The sequence below is a fragment of the Haematobia irritans genome, chromosome 5 (genome assembly GCF_050003625.1).
Source record: "Haematobia irritans isolate KBUSLIRL chromosome 5, ASM5000362v1, whole genome shotgun sequence".
NCBI lineage: Eukaryota > Metazoa > Arthropoda > Insecta > Diptera > Muscidae > Haematobia > Haematobia irritans.
Genome location: NC_134401.1, coordinates 135709567 through 135727295, shown reverse-complemented (window position 1 = coordinate 135727295; position 17729 = coordinate 135709567). Strand labels below are relative to the sequence as shown.

Genomic DNA, 17729 nt, shown 5'->3' with positions numbered 1-17729 from the left:
AAAACGTTAATAAAGTTATCCCCGAAAGAATGCTAGCGGGAATACAAAGTAAATGTGCAGACCCCTAATCGTAAATATGTTATACAAAAAGACCACAATATTTATTGCAGGTCTGAACTGAGGAGAACATGGAGGTATACAACATAAATTAATATTGAAAATTGAGTGGTGAATATTAGGGTGGGTACTATAAAGACTTTCCATATAGTTTACCAATCAATGTGGTTTTTTTAACATATGGGAAAATTACCATCTTCCCTTCTAAATTCAAAGAAATCTCACACCTGCTTTTTCCGTTAAAAATTATTTGTTTAAATTTTTACAAATGCATCCCTACTATACACCCAGTAGGAGAAGACGATAATGTGTAGATATTTACTCGAGATATTTATACAAACATATACGCACATATACACAATGAATGGCTTAATTAAATGTATAATAAAACGAATCCTCTAGAGGTATTGTATTGGTTTCTAGCTGCACCCTTTATACATTGTAAATTAACTTAATAATAAATAATCCCATCTAAGTACCCATGCTGTGTATGTGGAAACCACTGGAAGCTACTGACCCCTTCCAATATGGGTAACTTTAATCTATGATTTTAATAACCTAGAAAACTCTTAATTATGGCAAAATATAAATGGCAACAATGAACGATGGATGGCTATAGTGTAAATAGTAACCGTAATCTCCTTCTACCTCTGTCATCTCTTTCTTTCTTATGTCAATATCCTTTTGCTAAACATTGCTTTTGTTTTTCTTTGTAGCCCAACAATATGCGAGTGCTTTTCATACTCTGGCAGCAGCTATAAACTTGCGCAAGGATAATGCTGATTGTTACATGCTGCTGGGCAGTAAGTACAATATAAACAAAAACACACATACTAACACACACCAATAAGTCCAATGCACTTAATTTCTTAGGATTTATGGTAAAAAAAAAAATACACATCTCAGGCAGAGATGTTACTCTCATGAGACTAAAGAGTTCATTACAATTTCAAAGAGGTTCCTTACCTTTCTTTAAGAGTTTGCAAGTATTTTAATATAATAAATATCTTAAATTTTCTATGGATATAACATTTTAAGGAAATTTTCTATAGAAATAAAATTTGGACAATATTATCTATAGAAATAAAATTTTCAGAAAATTTTCTATTTCAGAAACTTTTCTATAGAAATACAATTTTTGTGAAAATTTTCTCTAGAAATAATATTTTACGAAAATTTCCTAAAGAAACAAAATTTTCTATTAAAATTAATTTTTTTTTAGAAAATATTCTATAGAAATAAAATTTTGCGAAAATTTTTTATAGAAATAAAAATTTGCGAAAATTTTTTATAGGAATAAATTTTTGGCAACATTTTCTATAGAAATAAAATTTTCAGAACATTTTCTATAGAATTAAAATTTTGACAAAAATTTCCATTAAAACCAAATTTTTTATAAAATATTCTATAGAAATAAACTTTTGGAAAATTTTTTTATAGAAATCAAATTTTGTGAAAAAATTCTATAGAAACAAAATTTTGCGAAATTTTTCTATAGCAATAAAATTTTTTAATAGAAATAAAATTTTACGAAAATTTTCTATAGAAAAAAAATTTAAAAAATTTTCAATTGAAATAAAATTTTACGAAAATTTTCTATAGAAATAAAATGTTGACAAAATTTAATGCATTTGGACGTCAATTGCCTGTTTCGGTATCAGGCTAACATGAAATACAAAATTTTCTAAGAAATAAAACTTACAGAAAATTTTCTAAAGAAATAAAATTTTCAGAAAATTTATTATAGAAATAAAATTTTCTGAAAATGTATTATAGAAATATAAATTTCTATGGAAATACAACTTTCTATAGAAATAAAATTTTGCGAAAAATGTATACAGAAATAAAATGTTGACAAAACTTTCTTTAGAAATAAAACTTTCAGAAAATTTTCTATAGAAATAAAATTTTCAGAAAATTTTGAAATAAAATTTTTAGGAAATTTTGTATAGAAATAAAATTTTGCGAAAATTTTTATAGGAATAAAATTTTGCAAAAATTTTCTATAGAAATAAAATTTAGTGAACATTTTTTACAGAAATAAATTTTTGTAAAAAATTTTGATAGAAATAGAATTTTGTTAAAATTTTCTATAGAAATAAAATTTTGCGAAAATTTCCTAAAGAAATAAAATTTTTCTATAGAAGTAAAATATTCAGAAAATTTTCTAAAGAAATACAATTATCTACGGCAACAAAAATTTTTAGAATTTTTCTATAGAAATAAAAATATGAAAAAATTTTCTATAAAAACTAAAATTTTCGGAAAATTTCAATAGAAATACAAATTTCTAAAAAAATAAAATTTTGTAATAGAAATTACGTTTTCTATAGAAATAAAATTTTCTGAAAATTTTCTATAGAAATACAATTTTCTGAAAATTTTCTATATAAATAAAACTATATAAAACTATAAAATAATATTTTGTTAAAATATTCTATAGAAATAATATTTTGCGAAAATTTCCTAAAGAAATAAAATTTTCAGATAATTTTCTAAAGAAGTAAATTTTTTTTAAGAAATACAATTATCTACGGCAATAATTTTTTTTGTAGAAATACAATTTTTATTAGAAAATCTTCTATAGAAATAAAATTATGAAAAAAAAAATCTATAAAAACTAAATTTTCGGAAAATTTCGATAGAAATACAATTTTCAAAAAAAAAATAAATAAATTTTTCTAATAGAAATTACGTTTTCTATAGAAATAAAATTTTCAGAAAATTTTCTATAGAAATAAAATTTTCTGAAAATTTTCTATAGAAATAAAATTTTCTGAAAATTTTGCTATAGAAATAAAATTTTCTGAAAATTTTTTATAGATATAAAATTTTCTATAGAAATAAAATTTTCTCAAAATTTTCTATAGAAGTGAAATTTTCTGAAAATTTTCTATAGAAATGAAATTTTCTGAAAATTTTCTATAGAAATAAAATTTTCTGAAAATTTTCTATAGAAATAAAATTTTCTGAAAATTTTCTATAGAAATAATATTTTGTTAAAATATTCTATAGAAATGAAATTTTCTGAAAATTTTCTATAGAAATAACATTTTCAGAAAATTTTCTATAGAAATAAAATTTTCAGAAAATTTTCTATAGAAACAATATTTTGTTAAAATATTCTATAGAAATCATATTTTGCGAAAATTTCCTAAAGAAATAAAATTTTCAGATAATTTTCTAAAGAAGTAAAATTTTTTAAAGAAATACAATTATCTACGGCAATAAATTTTTTTAGAAATTTTTTGTAGAAATACAATTTTTTTTAGAAAATCTTCTATAGAAATAAAATTATGAAAAACTTTCTATAAAAACTAAATTTTCGGAAAATTTCGATATAAATACAATCAAAAAAATAGAAATTACGTTTTCTATAGAAATAAAATTTTCTGAAAATTTTCTATAGAAATAAAATTTTCTGAAAATTTTCAATAGAAATAAAATTTTCTGAAAATTTTCTATAGAAATAAAATTTCTGTAGAACAGAAAATTTTCTATAGAAATAACATTTGAAGAAAATTTTCTATATAAATAAAATTTTCAGAAAATTTTCTATAGAAATAATATTTTGTTAAAATTTTCTATAGAAATAACATTTTGCGATAATTTCCTATAGACATACAATTTTAAGATAATTTTCTATAGAAGTAAAAATTTTTAAAGAAATACAATTATCTACGGCAATAAAATTTTTTAGAAAACTTTTTGTAGAAATACACTTTTTTTAGAAAATATTCTATAGAAATAAAATTATGAAAAAATTTTCTATAAAAACTACATTTTCGGAAAATTTCGATAGAAATTCAGTTTTCTAAAAAAATAAATTTTTCTAATAGAAATTACATTTTCTATAGAAATAAAATTTTCTGAAAATTTTCTATAGAAATAAAATTTTCTGAAAATTTTCTATAGAAATAAAATTTTCTGAAAATTTTCCATAGAAATAATATTTTCTGAAAATCTTCTATAGAAATAAGATTTTCAAAAAATTTTCTATAGAAATAAAATTTTCTGAAAATTTTCTATAGAAATACAATTTTCAGAAAATTTTCTATAGAAATAGAATTGTCTACACAAATAAAATTTTCAGAAATTTTTCTATAGAAACAATATTTTGTTAAAATATTATATAGAAATAATATTTTGCGAAAATTTCCGAAAGAAATAAAATTTTCACATAATTTTGTAAAGAAGTAAAATTTTTTAAAGAAATACAATTATCTACGGCAATAAAATTTTTTAGAAAACTTTTTGTAGAAATACAATTTTTTAGAAAATATTCTATAGAAATAAAATTATGAAAAAATTTTCTATAAAAACTACATTTTCGGAAAATTACGATAGAAATACAATTTTCTAAAAAAAAAATAATTTTTTCTAATAGAAATTACGTTTTCTATAGAAATAAAATTTTCTGAAAATTTTCCATAGAAATAAAATTTTCTGAAAATTTTCTATAGAAATAACATTTTAAGAAAATTTTCTATATAAATAAAATTTTAAAAATTTTCTATAGAAATAATATTTTGTTAAAATTTTCTAAAGAAATAAAATTGTCAGATAATTTTCTAAAGAAGTAAAATTTTTTAAATAAATACAATTGTATACGGCAGTAAAATTTTTTAGAAAACTTTTAGTAGAAAAACATTTTTTTTTTTTTGAAAATCTTCTATAGATATAAAATTATGAAAAAATTTTCTATAAAAACTAAATTTTCGGAAAATTTCGATAGAAATTCAATTTTCTAAAAAAAATAAATTTTTCTAATAGAAATTACAATTTTTCTAATAGAAATAAAATTTTCCGAAAATTTTCTGAATATTTTCTATAGAAATAAAATTTTCAGAAAATTTTCTATAGAAATACAATTTTCTAGAAAATTTCCTATAAAAATAAAAGTTTAAGAAAATTTTCAATAGAAATAAAATTTTGTCAAAATTTTCTATAGAAATAACATTTTGCGAAAATTTCCTAAATTTTACTTCTATAGAAGTAAAATTTTCAGCAAATTTTCTATAGAAATAACATTTTCAGACAATTTTCTTTAGAAATAAAACTTTCAAAAAATTTTCAATAGAAATAAAAATTTAAGGAAAACTACAAATTTTAGAAAATTTTCTCTAGAAATAACAGAAATAAAAAAAATCTATGTATTGTCCTCTCTACCCCAAGACGAAGGACATAAGCCATTAATATGTAGCATTTTTTTAAATTTGTCTACCATAAGTGCACACATATATTTTGTCAAAACAATAATATCTCCTCGGTATAAATTCTTGGGAAACGTTATTAGAAGCAAAAGGTTATTATTAGTTATTGGATACAAAATCCAATAAAATTGTTTGCCACTAAAAACAACAGCCATTGGCCTTAAAAGGAAAACTATTTACGTCTGTAAGCTTCTGCTTTAGAGAGTAATATTTTTTTTATACCATAATGCAGAGAAAAATATCAAAATAGGATAAACAACCTCGCATAGCTCAGTTATGAAGAAGTTTGCCGTAATCTAGTGAAAAAGTTGTAAAATAAACTTGACGCAGTTGTATTCTACCCACACACATACATACGGTTATGCAGAAAAAGTAACAGTAATCATTTTATAATAAAAAAATACCCTAAAGTTAAATATCAGAGCTCCTAGCTCTTATATTTATCCCCATACTTAGTGTATTTTTAATTGAAGGACAATTATAGATGGTAGAATCCACGAGTTGTCTACCCAACTGAGTTGGAAATTTCATTATCACATCGTTATCTCGTGTATAGAGAATTGTTCTTAAATTATACAGCTGTAGTGAAAAAATACTAAACATCCATTTTAGGTTAGTTCACGGTCATGGTTTATAGATTGGACCAATATTACGCCATGTCCATATGGACAATTGAAATAACTTTGTTAAACAATAATATCCGGTGTAGCCGCCGCAGCCGTCGCCGCATGTGGTTAATGTTCACACAAAGACCAAAGTTGTCAAAGTCATTAAAAGATAATGACAAAGTGGAACATCTCATAAAGGACGATTGACAAATGTGGTAGAATAGGAAGCTGATGTCAAGGATTAAATTCATTTGTTTATGAGAGGTAATCTCTTCAGCATCGTTGTCCTTTTTGCTAAGGTTGTGGCTATAGCAATTTGTTTACAAAATGATGTGGTACTAGGAGAAAAGTTTTATAATAGGAGTGTTGAGGGGGGAGAGGTTGGACTTTTTTGTTTTAATTATAAAGCCAAAAAGGTTTTAATTACAACGATGCTGAAGGCTAAATACTGTCCTTCGACATGATGAAAAAACAATAAAACTCAAGCATCACACAATTAGGCATGTCTGTATATAATTGTAGATTCATATACACGCAAAGTAATAAAACATTTGGTAAATGTAATTAATCAATAAATAAATAAAACATTTGGAAAACAGTTGTTACAAACAATGTTCTTTTGTTAGTTTTTTTTGTAAGTTAAGAGCTGACGTTTACCACTAAAGTGGTTTGTTTTCACTAAATAAAGTTTCTTTTAATCTGCTTGTGTGTGTCCTACCAGAGTAAAAAAGGTAACAACTAGAGTTGCCAGACGGTTGGCTGATAAGTCCCCGGTCTAAAAAAGAAAAACACATTTTTTTGTCAAAATTCGTTTTTATTATTCAACATAGTTCCCTTCAAGAGCGATACAACGATTATAACGACCTTACAATTTTTTGATACCATTTTGGTAGTACTCCTTCGGTTTTGCCTGAAAATAGACCTCAGTTTCGGCGATCACCTCTTCATTGCAGCCAAATTTTTTCCCGCGAGCATCCTTTTGTGGTCTGAGAACAAGAAAAAGTCGCTGGGGGCCAGATCTGGAGAATACGGTGGGTGGGGAAGCAATTCGAAGCCCAACTCATGAATTTTTGCCATCGTTCTCAATGACTTGTGGCACGGTGCGTTGTCTTGGTGGAACAACACTTTTTATACCCTGCGCCACACTGTGGAACAGGGTATTATAAGTTAGTGCATATGTTTGCGCAACACCCAGAAGGAGACGAGATAGACACATGGTGTCTTTGGCAAAAATGCTCAGGGTTGGCTCCTGAGTCGATATAGCCATGTCCGTCGGTCCGTCTGTCCGTGAACACATTTTTGTAATCAAAGTCTAGGTCGCAGTTTTAGTCCAATCGACTTCAAATTTGGCAAAAGTATGTGTTTTGGCTCAGAATAGAACCCTATTGATTTTGGAAGAAATCGGTTCAGATTTAGATATAGCTGACATATATATCTTTCGCCCGATATGCACTAATATGGACCCAGCAGCCAGAGTTTTATACCGATTTGCTTGAAATTTTGTACAAACATAACACTTAGTCGTATAGTCAAGTGCCCGAGTAAAAATTGAGAGATCTAATTTGATACGATTAGATATAAGCAGATCCGAAAAATGATAAGATCTAATCATATCTAATTACTATGGAATTATATCTGATCAGATCTCAATATTGGCCTAGATCTAATGTCTTAGATATAATCATATCTATCCTTACATATAGTTGGATCTTATGTTAGATCTCGTCACATATGGAATTATATAATTATATCTTATTCTGTCTCATCATATCTGGGTAAATCTACTTAGATCTAAAGAGGCCAATTTTGAGATCTAATCATATCTAATTAGATCCACCAATTTTTACACGGGTGTGCAAAATTTGATTGAAATCGGTTCAGATTTAGTTATAGCTCCCATATATATCTTTCGCCCGATATGGACTAATATGGTTCTAATAGCCAGAGTTTTGGCCCAATTTGGTTGAAATTTTGCACAGGGAGTAGATTTAGCATTGTAGCTGTGCGTGCCAAATTTGATTGAAATCGGTTCAGATTTATATATAGCTCCCATATATAGCTTTCGCCCGATTTACGGTCATATGACCACAGAGGCCAATTTTTTACTCCGATTTAGTTGAAATTTTGCACAGGGAGTAGAATTATCATTGTAGCTATGCGTGCAAAATTTGATTGAAATCGGTTCAGATTTAGATATAGCTCCCATATATATATTTCGCCCGATATGGACTAATATGGTTCTAATAGCCATAGTTTTGGCCCAATTTGGTTGAAATTTTGCACAGGGAGTAGATTTAGCATTGTAGCTATGCGTGCCAAATTTGGTTGAAATCGATTCAGATTTAGATATAGCTCCCATATATATATCTTTCGCCCGATATGCACTTATATGAATCCAGAAGCCAGAGTTTTATCCCGATTAGCTTGAAATTTTGCACTAGGAGTACAATTAGTAATATAGTCATGTGTGCCAAATTTGATTGAAATCGGTTCAGATTTAGATATAGCTCCCATATATATGTGTGCCAAATTTGATTGAAATCGGTTCAGATTTAGATATAGCTTCCATATATATTTTTCGCCCGATATGGACTTATATGGCCCCAGAAGCCAGAGTTTTGGCCCAATTTGGTTGAAATTTTGCACTAGGAGTACAATTAGTAATATAGTCAGGTGTGCCAAATTTGATTGAAATCGGTTCAGATTTAGATATAGCTCCCATATATATGTTTTTCTGATTTCCACAAAAATGATCAAAATACCAACATTTTCCTTGTTAAATCACCTCTGCTGAGTCGAAAAGTTGTAAAAATGACTCCAATTTTCCTAAACTTCTTATATATATATATATATCGAGCGATAAATCATAAATAAACTTTTGAGAAGTTTCCTTAAAATTGCTTCAGATTTAAATGTTTCCCATATTTTTTTTTTACTAAAGTTGTGTTCCACCCTAGTGCATTAGCCAACTTAAATTTTGAGTCTATAGATTTTGTAAAAGTCTATAAAATTCTGTCCAAATCGAGTGATGTTTAAATGTATGTATTTGGGACAAACCTTTATATATAGCATCCAACACATTTGACGGATGTGATATGGTATCGAAAATTTAGATCTACAAAGTGGTGCAGGGTATAATATAGTCGGCCCCGCCCGACTTTAGACTTTCCTTACTTGTTATTATTATTTTAGTTTTTTTGTATTTTTTCTGGTATATAGAAATGTATGCCAGTATGTTATAAAAAATGATAGCTGGTATACATCAGATAAATATTTGCATAAATGAGTAGATCATAAGAGCAACAAAACAAAATCCCGTAGAAAAAATAACAATAATTTCCATTCTTCTGGTTGTGATGTATTAAAGGATTCATAACGAATATAAACATGTAGCTGTATATGTGTGTACATGTGTGGATGTTGTTATTGCATAAATGCTTATATATAATATTTGTATCTTATTAACAATATGGTTCTTCCTCCTCTCTCTCACCATTGGTGGTCTTTAATTTTTATATATTTTTTTTAATCACATAGTTTGTCTACGTAAACTTGAGGATTTTGATAATGCCTACATAGCATTTGAACGAGCCAGTGCCATATCCTTGAATATCACCAATGGCAATAGCAACAGTAGCAGCAGCAGCAGCAGCAGCAGCAGCAGCAGGACATATAAACCAACAGCAACGAGTGATAGCAACAGGAATAACTATAACAACAATGACAAGACTTTAGGATCCACATCAGTAGATGCAAATCAAGTGGGTGCAGGGGGAGGAGCAGATAGAGGAAGCTCTGAAGGTACCAGACCATCTGGTAATCCTTTGATACATTTAAATTTTGCTTTGTTCTGTTACGAAACTGGCCGCTTGGCATTGGCTAATGAACAATACAATCGTTTTGTAAGCACTGCCCAGGATTTAATGATGCTACCGACCGAAGTAAGTTTGTCACAATTAAGAAATTTACAATGGATTTACTCGGTAGGCCAGTGGCATTGACACTGACATTGATTAAAAAAGAAACTGAAAGAGTTCACATTAAAAACAAATTTTTTGTTTCGTATTTAGTATTTTTATTTTGTATATTTCTAACAAAAGTTGTTCTTGGAATAATATGACGCACAATAAAAGTTATTCAAAACATACCCATATTAATTGCAAAGAACGCCAACACATTCTAGCGTATACAGTCACGGCTAATTAATTAAAGACAATATTATTTTTGGGATTGTAGTTACTAAGTTTAACATTAGATTTGTTTTCTTATTGCACACACAAAGAAAAGATGTCCATGCTGAATTTATTTTATTTTCACTACAATACAATTATTTGATTGTAGATAAATTTCATTATTTTTTTTTTTCGAAATTTTCCACAATCCATACCCAGAGAAAAGTGAACCCATCATGAAAGAAAATTTAGGTTTCTTTTAGAAAAATTTTACTAAAATATTTTAGTAATTGCAACATGATACAAATAAGTTAATAATTTTAGTCAAATTGAAGAAAATTTATTAAAAATAATAAAATTTTTCCGTTGTATGATAAAATTTCATAATTTTGAAGAAAGCTTTGGAATTAAAAATTGTTAAAATGTCTTTAGCGCTATATGAAGTTCTAGACAGTCACAATTTAAGCAAAATTTACATATTTTTATGAACTCAATTTCAGCAAACATCACTTATTTTATAAATATGAAATATTTTCAGATTTAGTAAAAAGTGGATTAGTGCAGCAACAGTTTACTATTTTTTCTGTGTATGTAATACTGGGTGACAATGCAAAAAAGTATAACTCTATATATGTTTCAGTTGTGACCAAATATTTTATAGAAATAAAATTTTTCTATAAAAATTCAATTTTTGAGAAAATTTTCCATAGAAATAAAATTTTTTTTAGAAATAAAATCTTACGAAAGTTTTTTTATAGAATTAAAATTTTGACAAAATTTTCTATAGAAATAAAATTTTAAAAAATTTTCTATAGAAATAAAATGTTGACAACATTTTCTATAGAAATAAAATGTTTACATTTTCTATAGAAATAAAATGTTGACAAAATTTTCTATAGAAGAAAAAAATTGACAAAATTTCCTTAGAAAAAAAATTAGCAAAATTTTCTATAGTAATAAAATTTTAACAAAGTTTCTATAGAAATAAAATTTTGACCAAATTTCTTATAGAAATAAAATTTTGACAAAATTTTCTAATGAAATAAAATTTTGACAAAAATTTTCTAATAAAATAAAATTTTGACAAAATTTTCTAATGAAATAAAATTTTGACAAAATTTTCTATAGAAATAAAATTTTGACAAAATTTTCTATAGAAATAAAATTTTTACATAATTTTCTATAGAAATAAAATTTTGATAAAATTAAAATAAAATTTTGACAAAATTTTCTATAAAAATAAAATTTTGACAACATTTTTTATAGAAATAAAATTTTGATAAAATTTTCTATAGAAATAAAATTTTGATAAAATTTTGACAAAATTTTCTATAGAAGAAAAAAATTGACAAAATTTCCTTAGAAAAAAAAATCAGCAAAATTTTCTATAGCAATAAAATTTTAACAAAGTTTCTATAGAAATAAAATGTTGACCAAATTTCTTATAGAAATAAAATTTTAACAAAATTTTCTAATGAAATAAAATTTTGACAAAGTTTTCTATAGAAATAAAATTTTGACAAAATTTTCTATAGAAATAAAATTTTGACATAATTTTCTATAGAAATAAAATTTTGACAAAATTAAAATAAAATATTGACATAATTTTCTATAAAAATAAAATATTGACAAAATTTTCTATAAAACTAAAATTTTGACAAAATTTTCTAGAAAAATAAAATTTTGACAAAATTTTCTATAGAAATAAAATTTTGACAAAATTTTCTATAGAAATAAAATTTTGATAAAATTTTGACAAAATTTTCCATAGAAATCAAAGTTTTGAAAACGTTTTCTATATAAATCAAAATTTTTAGAATTTTTTTTTAGAAATAAAATTTTAAGAAAATTGTCTATAGAAATAAAATTTTAAGAAAATTGTCTATAGAAATAAAATTTTGACAAAATTTTCTGTAGAAATAAAATCTTGAGAAAATTTTTTATAGAAATATAATTTTTAGGAAATTTTCCATGGAAATAAAATTTTTCTATAAAATGAAATTCTTAACAATATTTCCTATAGAAATAAAATTTTGACAAAATTGTTCACAGAAAAAAATTTAGCTCGTAACTTATGACAACTTTTGAACTTCAATTTAGTAACTCTTTTTTGAGTTAACTCTTTTTTTGAGTTAATCCACGACGAAAGTAATTGCACGATTTATGTAATTCATAAATCGTGAATTAGTAATTCCATTTTAGGGCGAGATGGGCGAATTGTAATCGTACCAAAGCCAATCAGATCCCAGCAAAAAAAAGCGTCGCCAAAAAAGTAATGAAAATGTTCTTTTTGAATCCGGAAGAGGTGCAAAATTGACGCAGAAGCGATGAATTTAACATGGGCTTGTCATAGGACGGAAGTCCTTAATTTCAACAGCCGTTGCACTGAATTTGAATCACTTCTTTAGGTGTGATCCGAATACAAAGTTTTGGATGTAAATTACAAAATTATGTGATATTTTGTCAAATAAATAATTTTTATAATTTTTTATAATTTGTAATAGATTCTAACGCTTGTCGAAAACGTTTGACTTCAAATATTTTCAAAAATTCAAAATTTTTTCAGATTGGATTTAGCATTTTTGTCGACAAAATTTAAATGGTTTGTACCATTTTATGAATTCTTACTCTGTTTGCAACCTATTTGAAACAAAAAAAGTTAAAATTACCCATTAAAAGTATGCATGTTATAAAAAATTGAAATAAAAGAACTTCCTGGGTAGTTAAAATATAGAACATCATTGGGAGTGCATCTTCTGGAAGTGCTTGTGTTGTGCCTTTGGAAGAACTTCCAAATTTTTTTGCTGGGATATATTGTTTGGGATAACGCTCACATATTATATGCTAAACATTCCGTGATCATTCATTGATTGTTCCATGAAACATAATTGATATTATTAACACTATTGTGAATGAAGTACTTAAACCAAAATAACAGCTTGGCTGATAAGTCCCCGGTCTAACAATGAAAAACACATTTTTTTGTCAAAATTCGTTTTTATTATTCAACATAGTTCCCTTCAAGAGCGATACAACGATTATAAGGACCTTCCAATTTTTTGATACAATTTTGGTAGTACTCCTTCGGTTTTGCCTCAAAATAGGCCTCAGTTTCGGCGATCACCTCTTCATTGCAGCCAAATTTTTTCCCTGCGAGCATACTTTTGAGGTCTGAGAACAAGAAAAAGTCGCTGGGGGCCAGATCTGGTGAATACGGTGGGTGGGGAAGCAATTCGAAGCCCAATTCATGAATTTTTGCCATCGTTCTCAATGACTTGTGGGACGGTGCGTTGTCTTGGTGGAACAACACTTTTTTCTTCTTCATATGAGGTCGTTTTGCCGCGATTTCGACCTTCAAACGCTCCAATAATGCCATAGATAGTCACTGTTGATGGTTTTTCCCTTCTCAAGATGATCGATAAAAATTATTCCATGCGCATCCCAAAAAACAGAGGCCATTACTTTGCCAGCGGACTTTTGAGTCTTTCCACGCTTCGGAGACGGTTCAGCGGTCACTGTCCACTCAGCCGACTGTCGATTGGACTCAGGAGTGTAGTGATGGAGCCATGTTTCATCCATTGTCACATACCGACGGAAAAACTCGGGTTTATTACGAGTTAACAGCTGCAAACACCGCTCAGAATCATCAACACGTTGTTGTTTTAGGTCAAATGTGAGTTCGCGCGGCACCCATTTTGCACAGAGTTTCCGCATATCCAAATATTTATGAAGGATATGACCAACACGTTCCTTTGATATCTTTAAGGCCTCTGCTATGTCAATCAACTTCATTTTACGGTCATTCAAAATCATTGTGTGCATTTTTTTTTTGATGTTTTCGTCGGTAACCACCTCTTTCGGGCGTCCACTGCGTTCACCGTCCTCCATGCTCATTTCACCACGATTGAATTTTGCATACCAATCAATTATTGTTGATTTCCCTGGGGTAGAGTCTGGAAACTCATTATCAAGCCAAGTTTTTGCTTCCACCGTATTTTTTTCCTTCAGAAAACAGTATTTTATCAGAACATGAAATTCCTTTTTTTCCATTTTTTTCACAATAACAAAAGTTGCTTCACAAAAGACGCTCTATCTCACAAACTATTTGACTTACAGACGTCAAATTTTGACACGAATCATTTGAAGGTTTGTGCTATATAAAAATAATATGCATTTAATACTAGCGACGTCATCTATGTGTCAGACCGGGGAATTATCAGCCAACCTGTTATCAGTCAGATACATTAAATATAACTCTCATATAACATAAAGTACACATAAATTCCAGTTCTTGGAATCACTATAGATATTATTACAATTTGTTTTAATTATATGTAATAACAATAACTTATTCACATAATTTAAATTATAAACAAATACTTACATGCTCAGCACACATACATACCATGAGTGACGAAAGTTTCTGACTTTCTTTGACAAAAAGTCAATTAAGACGAAAGGTTCAACTTTGTTTTTCAATAGAAAAAATACAAGTTAGGTTAATGAACGTTCAGTAAACTCCATCAAATGCAGAGAGTACGAAACTAAGTATATGGCAGACAGGTAATTAATATTAGATTTTGTATGAGCGGTCAATTAATAACATTTGCAATTGCATGAAACACCAACAGATTAATGCCCCCATAGGGACCGGGTCAGGCGAGTAAATATGAGTTTTTTTCTATTTGCTCAGTAGATATTGTCAATTATGTAAATGTAAAATTTCTCTAGCCACAGAAGTAGATTATTATGAAATACATAGAATAAATGTTGTGTTGTATTGAATTATGTAATGTAAACTATAAAGTGTGATTAAATTGTAAGGGCCGATGTTGAATATGAACCACACCTAAACGCCAAGTTTTTTTCCGATTTTTATTTCACATTTCTCTATTTCAGACTTACTCAATTTGAACGATGGAGAGATACACAATCCAACAACGTGTTAAATGGTTCCAAGGAATGGCTACAGTGGATGATCAATTTTCGAAGAAAATCATCTTCAGTGATGAGGCACATTTTCACCTCAGTGGATTCGTCAATAAACAGAATTGCCGCATTTGGGCGAATAAGAATCCAAGAGTGATTGTCGAAAAACCAATGCACCCACAAAGAGTGACTGTTTGGTGCGGTTTATGGGCTGGCGGCATCACCGGGCCGTATTTTTTCCAAAATGAGGCCGGTCAGGCAGTTACTGTGAATGGTGTTCGCTTTTTATGGCCCGAATTGGAAGATATGTGTGTGGATATGTGGTTTCAGCAGGACGGTGTTACTTGCCACACAGCTAACGAAACAATGGCTCTTTTGCGCAACAAATTCAATGGCCGTGTTATCTCACGTAATGGCGATGTCAATTGGCCGCCAAGATTATGTGATTTGACACCGTTGGACTTTTTTCTTTGGGGTTATTTGAAAGAAAAGGTGTACGTCGATAAGTCAGCAACAATTCAAGAGCTAAAGGATGAGATAATTCGGCACATTAACGGCATCGAACCTCCATTATGCCTCAGCGTCGTCGAAAATTTGGACCATCGGATGAAGGTGTGCCACCGAGGTCGTGGCTATATTGACCGATTTTTTATTCCATACATAATTAAGTAATACCAATATATCATAATAAAATAAAATTACAATAATTTTCTAAATAGTTTGTGTTTTATTCAAAATCAACATCGGCCCTTGAAATTTTAACCACCCTTTATATGGGAGCTATATCTAAATCTAAACCGATTTCTTCCAAAATCAATAGGGTTCTATTCTGAGTCAAAACACATACTTCTGCAAATTTGAAGTTGATTGGACTAAAACTGCGACCTAGACTTTGATTACAAAAATGTGTTCACGGAGACAGAGGGACATGGCTATATCAACTCAGGAGCCCACACTGAGCATTGTTGCCAAAGACACCATGTGTCTATCTCGTCTCCTTCTGGGTGTTGCAAACATATGCACTAACTTATAATACCCTGTTCCACAGAGTGGCGCTAGCCAGGTTTTACCTCAAATGAAGATGCAATTACAGTTGTAAACCACTATTTTGAAGACCTTGAGGAAAACTATTTTAATCAAGGGATAGAATTGCTAGAAAAACGTTGGACTAAGTGTATTAAAGTTTCAGGAGATTATATTGAAAAATAAAAATATTTTTGAAAAACTAACTATTCTCTTTCATTGATAGGCTAAGAAGTTTCCGAACTGCCCTCGTACAAGATTCGAAAAAAGTATATATTTTCATAACACAGGTTTTTTAATTTGGCCAAAAAATTTACTAAAACAGAATTTTCTTAGTGTAATATAACTTTTCATTATTTTCATGAAGTAGCGTTTAAATAATTTCGTATTATTTAAAATATTTTGTATTATTAAATAATTTTCAATTTTTCATTGTCCCAATAAAAATACTGCATTAAATACTAGCAATTCTGTTTTAATTTTTTTTATGGCTGTGTGAAATTAATGGTGTCCTCAACTATGTGGCCATCAGTATATGACGATATCCACCTAATTTATAGTTTAAACAATACAACAAAAGAAACGTTAGGTATTGTTCTTGTTATTCTTTTTTTTTTTGTTTCTTTATTTTTTTATTATTCTCATAAATTAAAAGCCATAATTGAAACCATTATTTGCTGCAGTCTCTCATTATAATTATCTCATTTTTACGTAGTAATGTTTCAGTTTGTGCTATCGTTTTATAATTTCTATTCAGACAGGTACAGTAGTTAGATAAAATATCAGAGCAGAGATATTCTGAAGCATTTTAAATTTAACTAAATTATTTTTTTTTATTTTCAATAAATTCAATCGATTATCCTTAGTGTTAATATTTATTTTTTTATTTAAAAATTTAGGGTATTATTTTTTAGTTTAAAATAATAACCTAAATTTTTAAATAAAAACATAAATATTAAAACTAAGAATAATCGATTGAATTGAATGAAAATAAAATCAAGTATATACGGCCGTAAGTTCAGCCAGGCCGAATCTTATGTACCCTCCACCATGGATTGCGTAGAAACTTCTACGAAAGACTGTCATCCACAATCGAATTAATTGGGTTGTGGTATCTTAAAACTTCTTAACATCGTTTTCTAAATTGTGAGTTAGTCCATACATGTTATATATTAGACAAGAAAGGTATGTATAGGTAAGTCTACAAATAATTACGAATCAATATGGTCTTTTGCACGGGATCGGTTTATATGGGGGCTATATATGATTATGGACTGATATGGATCACTTTTGGCATGGTTGTTAAATATCATGTACTAACATCACGTACCAAATTTCAACCGAATCGGATGAAATTTTCTTCTCTTAGAGGCTTCGCGAGCCAAATCGGGGGATCGGTTTATATGGGGGCTATATATAATTATTGGCCGATGTGGAACAATTTTTACATAGTTGGTAGAGACCATATACTAACACCATGTACCAAATTTCAGCCGGATCGGATGAAATTTTCTTCTCTTAGAGGCTTCGCAAGCCAAATCTGGGGATCGGTTTATATGGGGGCTATATATAATTATGGACCGATGTGGACCAATTTTTGCATGGTTGATAAAGACCATATACTAACACCATGTACCAAATTTCAGCCGGATTGGATGAAATTTGCATCTCTTAGAGGCTCCGCAAGCCAAATCGGGGGATCGGTTTATATGGGGGCTATATATAAT

General features: G+C 28.2%; 2 protein-coding genes across 2 annotated transcripts in view; one reads left to right on the top strand and one right to left on the bottom strand.

Annotated features, from left to right (window-relative positions):
• Nucleotides 1-17729, top strand: part of BBS4 (Bardet-Biedl syndrome 4) — a 61637-nt gene that overhangs the window by 13967 nt on the left and 29941 nt on the right. Inside the window, exons 8-9 of the mRNA XM_075313256.1 lie at nucleotides 774-860; nucleotides 9416-9819. Coding sequence (XP_075169371.1) covers nucleotides 774-860; nucleotides 9416-9819 — 491 coding nt within the window. The remainder of the gene's footprint in view (nucleotides 1-773; nucleotides 861-9415; nucleotides 9820-17729) is intronic.
• LOC142241485 (uncharacterized) overlaps nucleotides 1-17729 on the bottom strand; it is a 153486-nt gene that overhangs the window by 115320 nt on the left and 20437 nt on the right. The gene's annotated exons all lie outside the window — the stretch shown is intronic.